At 47.3% G+C, this 19,299-nt stretch overlaps 1 protein-coding gene across 1 annotated transcript in view; it reads left to right on the forward strand.

Moving 5' to 3' along the window:
* The window catches only part of LOC144784705 (putative acyl-CoA dehydrogenase 6), a 683,661-nt gene that overhangs the window by 377,712 nt on the left and 286,650 nt on the right, over positions 1 to 19,299 (forward strand). Inside the window, exon 5 of the mRNA XM_078663658.1 lies at positions 12,274 to 12,441. Coding sequence (XP_078519784.1) covers positions 12,274 to 12,441 — 168 coding nt within the window. The remainder of the gene's footprint in view (positions 1 to 12,273; positions 12,442 to 19,299) is intronic.

Raw genomic sequence — 19,299 nt, forward strand, 5'->3', positions numbered from 1 at the left:
CCAAAGCTATTAGGATGACATCCAAGTTCCACGGGAAAACCAGAGTGTTTTTTCATAGTTATATCTCCAATGTCCTGGCTGTATTACCATCATACAGGCCATGGAACAATGACTCAACCACAGCAGAACAAATGATAAAGTCGATGCAGCTGCGCGGCCGCACAACTGCTACTACTAGCAAGTCCCCTCTGTATTTGAGGGTTATAAAAAATGTATCTGAAAGGTCTTAGCAACCCAGCAAGAGCCAAGCCTGGCTCATCCAACGGGGTTACAACGCCCAAATCCTCACTGTGAATACAAGGCACGCTAATCCTAGAGCTTGCAGGAAACAGAACGCCTGATAAAGTAATCCTTAGCGATTGCAGGAAAAAGAACACCAGGGAAAGCAACCCCGCATGAACCAAAAACCAGGCTCTTCCAACGGGCCCGTTCACAGTTTGCTTACGCTGGGTAACGGAGCGAAGCACAAAGGAAATACTCGATACAAGCAAGGGAAAGTGGTGCTAGAGCACCCCAACCAGATTATTGATGCTGTCTCCACCACAGAGTTTGATTCAGGAATTAACGGCACCAGTCTGCAAAACACTGAAGCACTTAACCCGGCTTCCAGCGTGCGTCACGACGTCATCAACAGCACGTCCCCCGTGGTATCATGGGATGTGCAGTTCCGTACCTAATGCTTCTGGCTACATGGAGCTGCTCTTCTCGTCCTGCGGCACCTGGAGTGCGCCGTGACAGTTCATCCCTCTCTTGAAGAACACTGACAGAGACAAGGTTTTGTGGGGAACCTCTTGTGAAAGAGAGTTGTGTACCGGTGAGCATGAACACTAGATGCTGGTTCCTACGAATTTTCCGCATTATCATAACCCTTCCATGCGACCAAGTACCACATCCTACCCCTGTAAATCTTGGAGTCCACAATGCCTCTCACTTCATGTTCCAATTCATTGTTTATCAAAACAGGTTCAAGTCCCTTCTTGGCCGAGGCATAAGAGGGTTTAATGAGCGACACATGAAAAGCAGGGTTTATGCGCAAGGAGGATGGCAATGCCAATTTGACCACTACTGGATTCACCAGCTTAACTACCCTGTAGGGACCTATGTATTTGGGGTTAAACATGCTGTAACGCTTAAACCTGATATGTCTAGTAGACAACCAGACATAATCATCTTTTTTATATACCGGACCAGGGCGTCTATGCTTGTCCGAATATGCTTTGTATCTGCGCTTTGCCGCTCCTAGCTCTTTCTGCACACCCCTCAATGCTTTCTGTATGTTGGATATCCTCTCTTGTACCTCGGGCACCTGTGCAGTGTGTGACTGCAGTAACAGGGGGGTAAACGTAGGGTGGAAACCATAAGTGCAATAAAAGTGGGAACACCTGGTGGAACTGTGTACTGCACTGTTATAAGCTACCTCAGCCAACCATAACTTATCCATCCAAGCCTCTGTGGTGACGTCTACATAGCATCTAAGGTACTGTTTAAGGGTTTGGTTTACCCTTTCGGTCTGTCCGTCAGTTTGAGGGTGGTAACTGGTTGAAGTATTGGAAACTATACCCAAGGCCGAACACCACACCGTCCAAAAGTTTGCAGTGAATTGAGAATCACAGTCTGAGACAATGTTTCTAGGTAATCTGTGTAACCTTACTATGTGTGTCAGCATTAAATGTGCTAACATACTAACTGATGGGATTTGGTTGCAAGCGATGAAATGAGCCAATTTAGTGAGGTAGTCTACAACCACCATTATGATGGTATGCCCCTTGTCAGCAGGCATCCCTACCACCAAATCCACAGAGATGATAGCCCAGGGTTGTTCAGGTGTAGGGAGGGGGCGTAAGAGCTGTGCTTGTCTTGCATGCACAGCTTTCATTTGGCTGCAGGTTGCACATTCTTTTATCCATGCAGAGACGCCAGATTTTAAGGTAGGCCACCAAAACTGCCGTAAGATTCTTTCTGCAGTTTTTTCTAGACCATTGTGTCCTGCACAGGGTAAAGAATGACACCATTTAAAGGCACGTTTGCGTAGACACAAAATAGGTAACAATACTGTTTTCCTCGCATGGGAAATCCCTTAGTAATCTTCCAATCCTTGTTTTTTCTTAATCATTCATGCCACCTAACCGTGCGAATGTTTTTCGCCACACTCCTGAGAAATGCTTCTGTGAAGGTAACCCCGATCAGATTCTGTGGATTTATGATGGCTTGTTTAACGCCTGCTACCGGCGTTATGGAAGATGTTTGACGGGTTAAGGCATCTGCTTTCTTGTTGTCTTACCCAGGTCTGTAGGTTACCAGAAAATTGAACCCAGCAAAAAACAACATCCATCGCAACTGTCATGGGGTAAGATTAAGATGTCTTGCTGCTGTCATAAATTGGAGGTTGCGATGGTCCATGTACACGGTCACGATGTGTCTGGCCCCTTTCAAGAGATGTCTCCAATCCATGAATGCTTCTTTGATGGCAAGCAGTTCTTTCCCCGCAATCGTATAAGTTTCCTGGACATGTACGCCACCGGGTGGAGTTGACCAGTATCATTGTGACATTGAGAGAGCACCGCTCCTACTGCCATGTCAGAGGCATCTGCTTCCACTATGTGTGGTCAGTCTGGGTCTGCCTGCAACAGGACAGGAGCCGATACAAATGCATGTTTCAAAGCCTCAAACCCCTCTTGGGCCTTCTCCGTCCACTGGAAGATCGTCTTAATTCATAGTAAACGAGTGAGGGGGCAGCTAAATCTGAGAAGTGATTGATAAACCGACGATAAAAGTTGGCAAATCCTAAAAAACTCTGGATGTCGCGGACGTTCAAAGGTTGAGGCCAATCTTTTACGGCGGTTAGCTTCCGATCAGACATTTCTTGTCCCACAGGTGTCAGCATCACTCCCAGGAATTCAAAAGAAGTTACCCCGAACTCACATTTGCTGATCTTTCAGTACAACCTGTGCTCCTGTAAGGTCCTCAAGATGGTCTTTACATGTTGTGAGTGTTTCCCTACTCTGGATTAATAGATCAAAATATCATCTATGTATACCACCACGAATTTGTCCAGGTACTCCTGCAGAACGTCACTAAGGATAAATTCGAATGCTGCAGGAGCATTGCACAAACCGAAGGGCATTAACATGTATTCATACAACCCAGAACGCGTTTTAAACGCCGTCTTCCATTCGTCTACGCTTCGCATGCGTACTACGTGATACACCCCTTTTAAATCCAAACGTGTGTATATCACTGCCTCTTTGACCTGCTCCAACAATAAGTTGATAAGGGGCAACGGGTATCTGTTCTTGATGGTGATGCTGTTTAACGATCTATAATACACACAAGCACGGAGCTCCCCATTAGCCTTCGGGATAAAAAACAAAGGAGATGCCGCGGGTGACTTGGAGTCCCGTATGAATCCTAGTTCCAGGTACTTATCCAAGTACTCTCGGAGATGTGCTGTTTCAGGTTCCATAAGCGCATACACTCTACCAGCTGGAACGATGGCCGCAGGTTCTAGGTCAATCTGGCAATCGTATGGCCGATGCAGGGGAAGGATTTCTGCCTTTCTTTCATTGAATACTTCGGCATATTCCTGATACTCCTCAGGGAACATTACATCATGTTCCACTGCCGTGGGGATGTGATGACACATAGCCAAGGCTGCCGCTTAACTGGTTTGGTGTTGGATACAATGCGTTCTGCAGTATTCCGAGGAAAACAGAAGCGTTTCGCCTCCCAATCTACTTGGGGGTTGTGAGTTCTCAGCCACGGTAATCCGAGTATCGTTCTATACTGGGGTGCCTGTATGATGTTAAAGGACAGCTGTTCTAAATGGTCAGTTCCAATCAACATTCTTATTTCCCTTGTATGGAAACGGATGGGACCAGAATCCAAAAGGTATATATAAAGGAGATGCCGTTCATGGCCTTTGCCTTAGTGAGAATGGATTTGAATGTTGTCAAAGGACGCGTAGCCCCCTCCCGAACTCGTGGTGTGAGGGCCCAGTGTAATAGCTGATTGTAGTGGTATCTCTCTGAATTCTGTATATTATACTCCCTTTTGCAGCTATCAAAAGTGAGGGGATCAAAATTATGAAAAAAGTGTGTTAGGGCCAAGCATCCCCCCTCCCGCCAAGCATCGAATGGGCCTGACTGTAGTCCCAGCGAGAATGCAGGATTGAAATGCAGGGGAGTAAAGGGGAGGGAAAGGAGGTCCATCTCTCGTCGCCTGACACAGAATCCCAGACTTTAAGTGTTGTGCGTGTAGGAGAATTTAGGCATTTTTAGGACTATCGCACTTGGGGCGCCATATCAAGGCCCATATGGTTCGACCGGTCACACTCCGATCCATGTGCAGCCAATGTTTATCGGACTCATATTTTGTCCATTCTGTAAGCACACGTAGTTGGGCAGCCTTATAATACTAGTAAATATCTGGGAGTCCCACTCCACCCTCCTCTCTAGGATGACGGAGTATCGTGTAAGAGAAGCGTGCCCGTCTTCCCTGCCATATAAAATCCAAGATCATAGTCTTGACACGTTGAAAGAATTCCCTCTCCATTTCGATAGGTACCGCCTGAAATAGGTAAAGGAGTTTAGGAAGGAGGGTCATTTTTATGGCATGGATACGACCCAACCACGATAAGAAGAGGGGTTTCCATTTGTTGAGCTCTGCTTGGATACGCCACAGTATAGGAGGGAAATTGGCAGCGTAGAGACCCCCCACTTTGGGTGTAATCTGGACGCCTAGATACTGAATGGAAGAAGTGGTCCACTGGAGAGGTGTGAGGGGCTGGAGAGCCTGCATCACTGCTGGCGAGAGTGTGAGGTTGAGAATAAAGGATTTACCCATGTTTACTTTGAAGCCTGCTACATCTTCGAATTTTGCCAATTCGGTTTGTAAAGATGGGAGCGATGTCGCCGGATCAGCAAGAGATAGTAAAATGTCGTCAGCAAATAGGGAAATTTTATGTTGTTCCCCGTGAAAGGAATCCCCTGAATTATAGGGTTTGCTCTAATGGCCGCAGCTAGGGGCTCAATGCTAAGGGCAAAAAGTAGGGGGGAAAGGGGGCATCCCTGTCTGGTACCTCTAGAGTGGAGAAATGAGGTGGATTGTGTACCATTGACCAGAACTCTGGATCGAGGCTGAAGATAGTTAGCCCGGATCATAGTGAGGAACCTGGGAGCGAGCCGAAAGCTGACATGGTATGGAACAGGAACCGTTAATCCACCCTGTCGAAAGCCTTCTCTGCGCCAAGCCCCACGAGGACCGCGGGAATCCGGTATCTATTGGCCTTCTCGACAAGGTGGACATTGTGGCGTGTGTTGTCGTGAGTTTGGTGCCCTTTAATGAAGCTGGATTGATCCGGATGTATAAGATCGGGCATCAGATCATTTAATCGTTTAGCTATGATGGATGAATACAGCTTTGCGTCAGGGTTGAGGAGGGCGATAGGTCTGTAGGAGGGGCAAGTCTCAGGATCTTTTCCCGGTTTGGGAATAACAGTAATTACTGCTTCCGATAATGAGTCAGGAGCAGAACCTCCTCCGCCATCCTATTGAAGAGAAGCGTAAGGTGAGGGATGATATCTGGGGCAAAGATCTTATAAAATAGGGCTGTAAACCCATCTGGGCCAGGAGCTTTGAGATTTGAGTGCTTTAATCGCCAAGGTAACATCTTCACATGTGATAGGTGCCGTTAGGAGTTCATCCACTCCGGGGAGACCTGTGGAAGCTGAAGGGATTGTAAATATGCACGTTGGGCTTCAGGATCTAAAAAATCGCCAGAGTATAAGGCTTTATGAAAGGACCCAAAAAGTTCCGCTTTTGTCCCGTCGCAATGGGTAAGATCGCCCTGTGGACCCCGGATTCCCCCAATATATTCCCGTACTCGTTTATCCTTGAGTTGCCGAGTGAGGTGTTTGCTAATCTTATTGCCCTGGCAGTAAGACACTTGACGCAATTTCAAAAGTGTAAGTTCTGCCCTATTATTGTAGATGGCTTGAAGTTTACCCCTCAATGCTGTGAGATTGCGAAGGGTCTGCCTTGTGGGGTATAGTTTGAGTTTGTTCCACTGAAGCCAATTCCGACTCTAGCGTTTCCCTTTCCTTGGCACATTGTAAATTTAATGCGGAGTTAAGGGAGATGCACTTCCCCTGGAAGACCGCTTTAAAAGCGTCCCAGGTGATAAAGTCCGACGTGCCGTCGGGGTTATTGGTATCAAAGGATTCGGTGATGGCCCCCCCTTAGTTTAGTACAGGTGTCCCTATCACGGCCAAGAGCAGCTGGGAAGTACCACCTGGGAGACGTAGAGTTGTTGACCCTCAAGACAAGGATATGGCTAGGAGGCTGTAGTCAGAAATGGAGAGAGGGAATATTTTGGCTTCTTGAAGATCGCCCAATAGGGATTGGCTTATAAAAATGTAATCTAGTCGTGAGTAAGTTGGGTGCACATGGGAATAGAATGTGAAGTCACAGGAGGTGGGGTAGAGAGTGCGCCAAGCGTCTAAAAGACCCATATCGTGGAGTCGTGCTGCGTGCCTGTTGAGAAGGAACTGGTGCTCGCGCGTTGTGAATGGGTGCAGTCCAAGTCCTTACACCAAGTTAAATTAAAGTCTCCCATGAGAATTAGTTGCCCTTCTGTAAAATCCAGTAACTTCCCCAGAAGGGTGTGTAAGAAAGCTGTCTGGCCTGTGTTGGGGGCATATACTGCTACAAAAGTACTAAGTATTCCCCGCAGCTGACCTTTAACCATAACCCATCGCCCATCCCTGCCCTGTCGCACATCCAGGTGTTGAAATTTGGTGGATGAGTGGAACAATAATGCAACCCCCCTGTGTTTCGTTAAGGCGGAAGACCTGTAAATCAATGGGTACTGTTTGTGGCGCAGCCTTGTGTCCTCAGATCTAACGAGGTGGGTTTCTTGAAGGGCTACTACATCAAGATGGTGATCCGTAATGTATTTCTAGATCTTCTGGCGCTTCTGAGGGGAGTTAAGACCCTTGACATTCCATGTACCTATGGTAATTGTCATCATGTTAGTGGGGAAAGGTAACATTTCAATAGGAGCCTAACCAAACCCACTAAACCCTCCGTAGGCCCGGGATCCAGAAGGTACATCCCGCCATCTGCAAATGCAACGATAAGATGTTGTCGACCACAGTAAGCCTAATTTACAGAACCTTAAAAAACCACCACCATGACCCACCCAACCCCTCCCCCCCTTCCCCCAACAAAAGTAAAAACCAGAATCCGAACCATTGTAGAAATAACATGAAACACATCATGAACATCCCACTAGGGGTGGTATGAGCCCCTCAGGAGAGTGGGGGGGCCGAAGGACCGAGGTCTCCGTCCGCGCCCACTCTGGAGCAGAGCCTAGGGAATGCACAGCCAAACATCTGAAAAGCATCAGTTTCACATTACTAAGGGTGGCCCCCAATTAAGAGGAGCCTAGTCGTGTGCCCCCGGGCTGAGACTAACTGACTGCTACATAAACGGGGTACCTGGAATAAACCTATTGGACCCAGCAAAATGCTGCCCCTCCAGCGTGAGCAGAACCAACCACAATGTCCTGTCATCGGTGGGAAAGCGGAGGTGGGGCAGTCAAGTCGAGGTAGCTGATGAGTTCCAGGAGGCCTAAACATTGGGTACGGGCAGGAGTCCTCTCCCTCACAAACCATACCAGACAGCCGTTCAGAACCGCAGCCCAGAGCCAAAAAGGATGTGGATGTAGAGCCCATGGGTTGGAGGGCAACATCAGTCCTGTGGGAGGCGTGTAGACTTCATCTACGTCCCCTGCGAGGGCCTTCCGACCAGGCCTATGCAGGAGATGACATCTTACCATTGCCATTGGGCTCGTCCTGTCCAGAAACACTGTCTGCATTGGAGAGACCAAGGAGGGTCAGGCCCTCTTGTAACTCAGATATGTAGCGCTGCCGATTACGAAGCTCAATCCAAAAGGGAAGGTCCACCGGTACTTATTCTTATTGTCTCTTAGTTTGGTGGTAATGGGTCAAAATTGCTGCCTCCTCGCTAGGGTGGCCGGTGACAGGTCTTGGTAGATCGTACAAGAATGGTTTTGAAAGGAGATGGAATCTTTCAACCTGACAAACCTAAGGACTGCCTCCTTCACCTTAAAAGAATGGAATTTTGCCAGTATATCTCGAGGTCTTCTCTTGTCACCATGCTTGAGAGCCCCCACTCTATGTACTCGTTCAAGTTTTATCTTGAGGGTTTGAGGGCTCAGGATTTCTGCGAAAAGACCCTCCAGGGAGGACCCCAGGTCCTGCCCCCCCCCCGCTCCTTCCTCCAGGTCCTTGACGCGTATGTTGTCTCTACGGGCCCTATTTTCAAGGTCCTCTGTCTTGAGCTGCGACTGGAGTACCTGGTCCCGGAGTGATCGCACTTCTTCCAGTTCCGACGTGAGTTTGTCTTGGTCTTGAGAGTGCGCCTCTAAGTCCACCACCCGGGTGCCCACCGAGTTGACATCCCGCTGGAGGGAGGTTAGCTCTTTGTTCAGGTCGGCCCGCAGCTGCTCAATAGAAGATTTATTGTCTTGTCCCAAGTCTTTGCGCAGCTCAGATTTGAAGTCCTTAAACATGGCTAGGAGGTCAGCCTTCGAGAGAGCCATGGCGGTCACTGCGTCGTCCGCATGTAGCGATGGACGCTTGTCCGAGGCCGGGAAGAAGTCAGAGACCTTGGTGGTTGTTCTAGCCGTCTCCTTCTTGGGCGGCATACGGGCTGTCCCTAGGAGGTCCGCCTTGGCTGCGGTTGCGGCGATCTCCAGCTACACAAAGTAGGTAAGGAGGCCGGGCCGTGGTTGTGAGGACAGGAGCGAAGGTCCCAGACGAGCCGCAGGGGGGGGCACATGCGAGGTGGCGGCAAGTAATCAGGAACTCGGATGCTTGTTCCATGGGCCGTGAGAAGGCCATGCAGGTGAGTGTATCCACTAACCCCCCCGTAAGCGTGGTGGTGAGCTGTCCGAGTCTTACCAGGAAGCGTTCTCAGAAGCGAGTGCCTGATCTAGCACGGGGCAGAGAGGAGCATGATGCGCAGGACGTCTACCAAATTCAGGGTGAATGCTGCAGCACAGGACCCACCAGATGATGCAGAGGGTCAGCAGCTTGCAAGGTGATCAGGCAGAGTCAGTGGTACCGGTGTTCTGCAGGCGCCGCGATCTTAGAGCCAAGCAGTCGGACCACGTGGCAGCGCCGGCGGGTGAATTCTTCAAAAAATTACGGAGGCTGCAGAGGGATGATCGCGCTGCCCCTCCCGGGACAATCCAAACACCGCCAGAGCCCGGGAGTTCGCAGAGTAGTCGGCGGGAATCAGCGGCGCCAATGTCACAGTGGGGGCCGCCATCTTAGGGTCAGGTGTCGGCCCCCAAGCTGTCATTGCTGAGTGCACGGCTCGTCAAAGAGCAGGGAGCGCTTCCGAACATTAGCGCTGAAGACCGGCTCACCTTGGGTGCGGGAGAAGATGAGGGGAAACCCAGGGCCCAGGAGTGTTGCCCTCCACTGCTCCGGTGCTCAGGATCGATCAGTGGCCGCCATTTTAGCCCGCGGCCCGAGAGCCTCACAAAGCCGGAATGAGGACACTCCTGCGAGTTGAAAGGCAGGTGAGCGCCACCAGAACGCGCGCTACATGTTCCGCTGTGGAATGTTATAAGTTCAGCCCCCTGGGAACCGGCACTATGAGCTCCTGAAGTGCACGCGGACTGGAAGCCGAGACGGGTCACAACCGTTCGGCCATCTTGCCCGGCCACGCCTCTCCATAGTTATGTTTTTGATTCCTTATAGATGTGTCATTTGTGTTCCTATATGCAACATGATTGTGGTTTTTATGATATTGCTTTACTGTTTACTGACTTTAAATGGAAAAATATAGTACGCTTTATCGTCTGTTTGTGTGATAAACTATTGTTTTCATCATAGATATTAAGACGACAGCAGTTAAAAAAGGTGATGACTATGTTATTAATGGTGGGAAAATGTGGATTACTAATGGCTGCCAAGCGGACTGGATGTACCTCCTGGCAAATACAAGTGATGGACCTCCATAGAGGAACAAATCACTCATCTGCTTACCAATGAATCTATCAGTAATTCAGTTGACACCATCAAAATGTATAATTTGTTGCATCTCCAGCTTCCAAAGTTCCTTTTGTTATTTTTTATTTCTTGACATTCACATTTTTTGTCTGGTAGCCGTGTGCGTTGTTTAGCTAGTATTTTTCCTTGAGTATTTGAATATAGTAATCTCTTGTGTCCTCTTAGTCAATTATTTTTCTTGTCTTTGGGCAGTAGGGTAGTCCCAGTTTCAATGTTCCTCTTCTCAGGTGTCAGAGGGTGGTTTGCAAAACACGCACACGTTCTCCCTCTACTTTCAAAGTTTCGTAGTGATCAGTCGTGCAGCGGCCAAGAAAGAGTGGAGGCCCCAAGATGCGATTTCTCCATGCATTTTCTATAGGGAGTTTTAGAAACTTCTACAGCAAAGTGGCTGGACGGATTCTCAGCACATTTAGCAGAAAGCAAGGACTTTACCCAGAAAGTGAGTTTTTTTTTTTTAATACAGTGTTCAGTGGTTTTTGAGGAAAAATTAAGGTGCAAACTTCTTAGATACGGGACAGTTGGGTTTGGAAGTCTCTTGCAGGAGTCACATATACACACCACTTCAAATATTAGAGTGATCTGATAAGCTGTGTGGGCTTTTTTCTCTTCGACTGCCTCATTCCGCAGAACCTCGAGTTCTGATTGGCAAACTCCAGCATGAAGAGAGGTTGCGGTAGCCATTAGAGGACATGGGAGCTCTGTCCCAGTATCCTGAATATTGGAAAAAAGTATAAAGGTACAGGTTAGGGATAACCTGATTCCCTGGATCTTGTTGGAGGGAAGAGGGACCAGGCTAACTTAATTTTATTTTTTTGCTGGTGAAGCGATCCTTCTGCATTATTGGAGGAGCAAGTGTGGCTCAGTGTGCCCCCGAGAGAGTCTTGTGCGACCAAGAGGGATGCACTGGCTCCCAGGAGAGCCTTGCAGGATTGGAAAACAATAGAAAAGAGGTGTGGGTGTCTATGGTGGGATGGCCTCGCATGCTTGTGGATCCTCACACCATGCGCAGCAGGGGGGTGACTGCCCCTTGGGAGGTTCGGTAGAGGCTGTGCAGCCAACCCCACAGTGTGCACGGCTGAAGACCATGTGCATGAGGTTGACGTAGTTGCATATGGTAATACAATTGCACTTTGATTAAAAAAAAGAAAATAGAAACCACTGGAGGAAAACAAAAGTTAAAGTGATAAAGTTAGTTATGCCATTAGCATCTTAATTTACATTTTTTTTAAACTTAGAAATTCACTTACAAAACCAAAGGTTAAAGTAACGTTAGAGTTAGGTGGAAATATCAGTTTAAATGTAACATTTTAAACTCCGAAAACCTCCGAAATTCACCAGGTATAGTTTACTGATGTAATTATAACTCACGCCCTCGCCCTGCACTTCTTCTGACATCACATATTGCATCACTCATGACATGTACTATATCATTGATAACATCACTGATGACACCTTGCATGGTATCATTGATGACATCACTGAGCAGACATTTGCTTTACCAATGCTTGTTAAGATCCTACTTTGGAAAATATATTTTTCACAATCACCTGGTCGTTCCAAGATAATAGACCAATATCCTCCTGGGTATACAGGATTTTATTTTTCTTGCTACTTCATTGACGCTATCTTTGATTACAAATGGGAAGTCCTGTGCTGTTTTAATCCTGTCAAATTGGAAGAATATATTGCATAGTATAGACTTGGGAGGTAATATTTTAGGCGCATCATAGATTCCAACATTATTTTTAGGGATATTGCCCATACTCTGCTTATTCATTGAAACACTGTGATTAGGTAATTTAAAATATTTTTGCACTGATACTTAATGTGGTGCACTTCGCATTGAATTGCGGATGTTATTTTTTCATCCTCACTTTTCGCATGTTTGGGTAGTACAGTTTGCTCTCACATGGGGTGAAAAAAGATAAAAACTTGTAGATTTCCCTGGAAACCTTAATGAAGGAGATGACTGCACGTTTTGTGATTTTGTAGCGATCTAGTACCATAGTTATGTTTTTGATTCCTTATGTATGTTTGTCATTTGTGTTCCTATATGCAACATGATTGTGGTTTTTATGATATTGTTTTACTGTTTACTGACGTTAAATGGAAAAATGTAGTACGCTTTATGGTCTCTATATTTGTGTGATAAACTATTGTTTTCATCATAGATATTAAGACGACAGCAGTTAAAAAAGGTGACGACTATGTTATTAATGGTGGGAAAATGTGGATTACTAATGGCTGCCAAGCGGACTGGATGTGCCTCCTGGCAAATACAAGTGATGGGCCTCCACATAAGAACAAATCACTCATCTGCTTACCAATGAATCTATCAGGTAAAATATTTAGATGACTTAAAATATGTGTCTGATACTTTTCTTTATTCATATTATGCAATGAAAACTGACTTGTGTTTACTTTCATTGACCCATAATAGTCCTTGACCAATCTTTGCCAAGAAACAAATGCTCCTCAATGTAAGTGCCTGTCTTTGGAAAACAATATGTATTGCATTAATGCTTGAATGGAGGATCCATAACCCCTAACCGCCTGTGGCCTCTTTAGATTAGTTACTACACATTTAGGATGTATTTGGAAATGGACGAGACAGCAAGAGAGCTTGGTGGGGGGGAGTTCTCGTATGTCTGCGGCTGCGTTGCATATTTAGATGGCCAAAGTTTGGGTTCTCAGTGGTAGAAAAAGGAGGATTAAAAAGAATGAGGAGCAGGTAAGACTGTTATTAGAAAGTTGGAGTAAAGAGTCTTTCAAACCCTTTGTAGGCTCCCTTTTTGCTCATGGTAGCACCTTCAGCAGCAGATTCCCTGGAAGGTGATTTAGCTTTCAGAGGCATTTGCAAACACCTCTGTCTTCTCTGTATATAAGCACACATGAGGAAACGTGAACCTCATGTTCACAGGCAAAACTGAAGTGCCGAACCTATTAATTACAATGCACCCTGACCTATGGGCTACCTAGGGCTTAGCTAAGGGGTGACTTATATGTAACAAAACGGGAGTTTAAGGCTTGGCACATGAGTTATTTTGCCAAGTCAAATTAGCAGTTTAAAACTGCATTAAGGCTGCAGAGGCAGAGCTACGACATATTTTAAGGGGCGACTTACCTGGGTGGCACAATAAGTGCTGCAGGCACACTAGTAGCACTTAATTTACAGAACCTGGGGATATGGTATACCACTTTATTAGGGACTTACAAGTAAATTAAATATGCTAATCAGATGTAAGCCAATTTAACCATGTTTTAGGGAGTGAGCACAAGCACTGGCTAGCACTGGTTAAGTGTGCCGGATCCTAAAACAAATTCAGCAAAAAAAGTAGGGTGAAAGACAAAATGTTTTGGAATGACCTGCAGAGTGGGACAAGTTCAACAAAAATGGTATTTGTAGCCTTTCCATTTGGTATGTAGGGGGAGCCGTGCACAGCGCGTTACTGTAGTCAAGCCACAATTTGACGAGCCCAGTCTATACCGTGGCATGGTGCGCCTGGGTGATCATGAATGGCAAAGTTATTTTATCGCTTTATCTGATGGATGGTGCTTTCTACTAACAGTTCTAGTTTGTTGCTTAGCCAGCGGTAGCCATCCTATACGATTGTTGGGTTTTTTCCTTTAGTTTTGATGGGGTCTGTTTCTCCAAAGATGTTTTCCCCCTGTACATAGATTTATGTTGTCTCCGTAAGAGCAGAAACGATATGTGTAGCGAAGACCCATGATGGGTGTGATGTATATTTTGTAAATCAGAGGGAATTAATAGGAACCTTGTGCTACTTAAATGGGACAGGCCCGAAAGTGTCCATCTTTACCCAACCACAAGCATTAAAGTGATAACATTATGTTCGAGGCATGTGAGCTGCTGAATTCATATCTTGTGCATAGATCGCCCCCTAGTGTTGGGTCCGGATGATTGCACATTGTTGTCCTGGAAGAGTCTTCGAAGTATCACGAGATAGGTGGCTCCTCCCCCTGACTACAGTGCGCATGGGCATCCTCTCCATCCTCAGATTGTTTTTTTCCACCATTGGGTTCGGAAACTTTTCTACAAGGCCAAAAGGCCTTCAGGGTCGTCGGTATTGTTATTTTGGTCTGTGCCGAGTTCTTGTTCCAGTTCTTTTCAAGCAGGACGTCGATGAGAGCCGCGTGGCCTTTTCGACACCAGAGGCCCGATCGTCGATGGAAAGGAGCCCGTTCAAACGATGCCCCCTTTGTAACTCAAAATACCCGCACATCGATGTGCACCCGGTGTGCAACAAGTGCTTATCACCCGACCACAATGAGGACAACTGTCTAGCTTGTGCTCGATTCCGGTCAAAGAAGACGCTCAGGCTCCGACGTGCAGCGAGACAAACAATGACGAAGCCAGCGCCCGACCCGGTGAATATCTTCGATGAAGACGACTATGAGGTCGTCGAGACTGAGGATCCAGACCAGCCGTCGGATCCGGGTTCGGAGCACGACTCCAACTATTATGAAGACGACGAAGAACACGTCGATGAGGAACACGTTGACGAGGTAAGGGACGACGCGTCCCCCATTGGAGCCGTCGATGAAGACTCGAGCGATGAACCAGGCCCAGCAGTGGGTACTGGGCCCGAAAAAGACACTATAAAACTTCCAAAGGCTCAGGTCGAGGCATCGCAAAAAGGCCTCAGCCAAGATCATGACAAACATTCTATAGCCCCGCGTCTCGGCCCGGCCAAGAACATATCACACGAGCCATCGGTCGCACTACTGAAAGCGAAACCGAAAGCCACCGAGTCGAAACCAAAACTGCTGAAAACAGTCTTCGGATCGAAGAGTTCGAACACGTCGGAGTCGACGAAGAAAACAAGTGTTGACGGCCCGCGGGGTCGAACATAAAGGGTGTTGAGCCGAAGATTGGTGCAATAAAGTCCATCGCTAAAGCCAAGCACGTCGAACCGACGAGGTCGACGTCGACGGACAGCGACACAAACAAGGGACTACAGGCTCGAAAGGTTCTCGATCCGAAGCACCGAGTCGACAGACCACAGCTCGTCAAAGCCCTCGAGCCAAACCACAAAGGCGCCTCAAAGGAGCACGTCGAATCGAGGCAAAAGAGCGTACCTCCGACGCCACAAGCACTGAAGTCTGCGCAAGTTCAGAGGCAAAACGACGGGGCAAAGTCGGTCGGTCCTATATCGACGCCGGCACCGAAAAAGGTCAGTCTGTCTAAAGACGCTATGCCACCAATAAAATTCGGGCTGCCCCCAACTGCACGCCCTAAGACGATCGATCCGAAAACTGGGGTCGAAACACCCAAAACGGTGTCACTTGGAAAAAGGAGTCATCCTCTGGAAGAGGACGTTCTGTACCAGGAGCCCTCCTATAATAATCAGTCGAAGCTACTTATCAACTCCGAAACCGGCAGACTTACTGTTCATCAAAGAAAGATCAGGTCGGAAAATCCTATGGAATCATATAAAATTCCACTCAAAAAGAAAAGGGATTCTTCTACATCACCTTTCCTTTTCGAGGCTGTAGGGTACCATGGCCAGGACACTTCTGCATACTCGCCCACACGCTCTAATGAGGATATAGGGTATGACTATGATGAGCAATATTCTTGCCCTGCGGAAAATGATCAGGATGACCAGACTCAAGCCTGGACAGACCCTAATGACCAGGGGGAGTCACTAACTATTCCTGATACTCCTTCTTATCCTGTCAAAACTTCGCCAACAGAAGATACAGCAGCGTTTAACGCATTAATAGAAAGGGCAGCTCAAAATCACGATGTGGACATGCATGCTGACCCAATTGAAGAGGACTTCTTGTTTGACACTTTCTCCACTTCAGAGAAATCAGTTAAAACATTGCCAATGTTAAAAGGTGTCCTTAAACACGCAGGAGACATTTTCAAGGAAACCACAAGAGCAAGGGTTGTTAACCCCAGAATTGAAAGAAAATACAGACCGGCGCCTGTGGACCCTACATACATTAAGGGACAGCTGCCGTTGGACTCGTTGGTGGTATCCAATGCTCGTAAACGTGCCAACTCACAAACTACTGGTGATGCTCCTCCTCCAGACAAGGAGTCTAAAGTATTAGAGGCTTCTGGGAAAAGGGTAGCTGCTCAAGCAGCTAATATCTGGAGAATTTCCAACACACAGGCCCTATTAGCCAGACACGATAGGGCGCATTATGACACATTAGAGCAACTGCTACAACATTTGCCTGATGCCTACAAGGAGGGAGCAGAAACACTGATATAAGAAGCGAAACTAAAATCCAACACATCCATTAAATTTGCGCTGGACGCAGCAGACACCGCAGCCAGGGCCATCAACACAAGTGTCATGCTCAGAAGGCATGCTTGGTTGCGCATCTCTGGGTTCAAACCTGAGATTCAAACAACATTATTAAATCAGCCTGTGAACTCAGATTTTTTTATTTGGTCCTGATGTGGACACAATCTTAGAGAAGATTAAAAAAGACACTGAGACAGCCAAATCTATGGGTGCCTTGCAGTCACAACAATTCAGAGGAGGCTCCTTTCGTCGCTCCAATAACAGAGGAGCTACTAAAGGCCAGGCTTCCCAGCAGACTCAATACAATAAAGGGAGCACGCAAACCACCTATAATAAAACGAGCAGAGGTGAATACCGTGGCAACAGCAGTAAAGGCAGAGGACGAGGGAATAACAACACCAGATCCTCCGCAAATAATAAACAGTGACGCCTGGTCACTGCCCCCGGACCATGTAACACCGGTTGGGGGCAGGTTACAACAGTTCCTGCCAGTCTGGGAAAGCATTACCACAGACAGGTGGGTGAGACAACTTATTCAGTACGGCTATTGTCTAGAGCTAACCTCCACTCCACCCAACATATCCCCAAGACACCGTCCTATGTCCGCAGAGCACATACACTTATTTCAGCAAGAAGTCCTCAGCATGCTGCAAAAAGGGGCTATAGAACTCGTCCCTATACAGCAACAGGGTACAGGGGTGTACTCGCTGTACTTCTTAATCCCCAAAAAGGACGGCTCTCTCAGGCCAATACTGGACCTCAGGCCCCTAAACCAATACATCTTGTCAGAACACTTTCACATGCTCACTTTACTGCAAGTTCTACCATTACTCAGTCAGTGAGACTTCCTCGCAACACTAGACCTAAAGGATGCGTATTTCCACATACCAATACATCCAGCACACAGGAAGTATCTCAGGTTTACCATCCAAAATCAGCACTACCAGTTCAAAGTACTGCCTTTCGGGGTGACAACAGCCTCCAGGGTGTTTACCAAGTGCCTAGCGACAGTGGCGGCGCACCTACGAAGAAACCATATTCACGTCTACCCCTATCTGGACGACTGGCTCATCCAAGCAAAGTCAGCCCAGCAATGTGCCAGCCACATGTCCCGTACTATTCACCTCCTACACAGCCTCGGATTCTCATTAAATTACCCAAAGTCTCATCTTCAGCCCGCCCACGTACAACAGTACCTGGGGGCAACAATAGACACTCTGGCGGCAAAGGCGCAGCCAAACTCAGCAAGAATCAACAGCATTCTACTACTGATTCAGAAATTCAAACCCCAACACTGGCTCACAGCAAGGGTGTTTATGCATCTTCATAGTCCCTCACGCGAGACTACACATGCGTCCGCTTCAGGAGTGCTTAGCACGGCAGTGGAACCAGGCTCAGGGACAATTAACAGACCTAGTGTTGGTGACAGGTCACGCATACAGCTCTCTGCATTAGTGGAACCCACAAAACCTGTGCAGGGGACGACCGTTCCAAGAGCCTGTACCACAAATAGTGCTAACAACGGACGCATCTCTCCTAGGATGGGGAGCGCATGTCCTCCATTACACAGTGCAGGGACTATGGACGACACAGCAAAAAAGGATGCACATCAACCTGCTGGAACTGATGGCAATCTTTATGGCAATGAAGGCGTTCAAGGTACATTTGTGCAACAAAGTCGTGTTAATCCGGACGGACAACATGACTGCCATGTACTACATACAAAAGCAGGGAGGGACACAATCTCCACAGTTGTCCCATCTAGCGCAAAGCATGTGGAAGTGGGCCATTCAGAGGAACATCTTCCTCATGGCAAACACCTCCCAGGCAAGGACAACCAGATGGCGGATCTGCTCAGCAGACACAGCCACCAAATGCACGAGTGGGAGATACATCCCTCAGTGCTGCAACCGTACTTCCAGCGGTGGGGTCACCCAGAAATAGACCTGTTCGCCACAAGGGAAAACGCAAAATGCCAAAGCTTCGCCGCCAGGTTTCCACATCCGCAGTCTCAGGGCAATGCGATATGGATGAACTGGGCGCGGCAACCATGGTACACCACGTTCCTAGAACTTTCCGTGGTTCCTCATCAAAGGCTGCGATTAACATCCAGTCTTTTAACGCAGAGCCATGGCGACATTCAGCACCCAGATCCGCAACAGTTGAACCTTGCGATCTGGCTCCTGAAGTCATAGTTTGGTTACCTGAACTTGCCTCCTGACTGTATGAATATTATCAAAGAGGCAAGAAGACCTACAACCAGAGCATGCTATGCGGCGAAGTGGAAACGATTTGTCATCTATTGTAACAATAATGACATAAATCCGCTAGATGCATCTACTCACAACATCATATGTTACCTGTTACATTTACACAGATGCAATCTGGCTTACAGTTCCATACGTATACATTTAGCTGCGGTGGCAGCTTATCTTCAGAACAGGCAGCACCTTTCACTCTTCAGGGTACCCGCTATTAAAGCTTTCCTAGAGGGACTCAAACAAATCATTCCTCCAAGACACCCACCTTCACCTGTCTGGAACCTAAACGTGGTTCTAACCAGACTAATGGGACCTCCTTTTGAACCTCTACACTCCTGTGAGGTACAATTCCTAAGGTGGAAAGTGGCTTTTCTAGTGGCGATTACATCACTTCGAAGACTTAGTGAGCTGCAAGCCCTAACTATTCAGGAGCTATTCATACAAATTCTCGCAAATAGAGTAGTACTGCGAACAAACCCTAAATTTATGCCAAAGGTGGTATCCCAGTTTCACATCAATCCAGCTATAGAACTGCCAGTATTCTTCCCAAATCCAGAATCCGTGGCAGAAAGGGCTCTACATACCCTAGACGTTAAAAGAGCTCTCCTGTACTGTATAGACAGAACAAAACTTTTCAGAAAGACTAAGCAAC

The sequence above is a fragment of the Lissotriton helveticus genome, chromosome 10, assembly GCF_964261635.1.
Source record: "Lissotriton helveticus chromosome 10, aLisHel1.1, whole genome shotgun sequence".
In the NCBI taxonomy this organism is placed as follows: domain Eukaryota; kingdom Metazoa; phylum Chordata; class Amphibia; order Caudata; family Salamandridae; genus Lissotriton; species Lissotriton helveticus.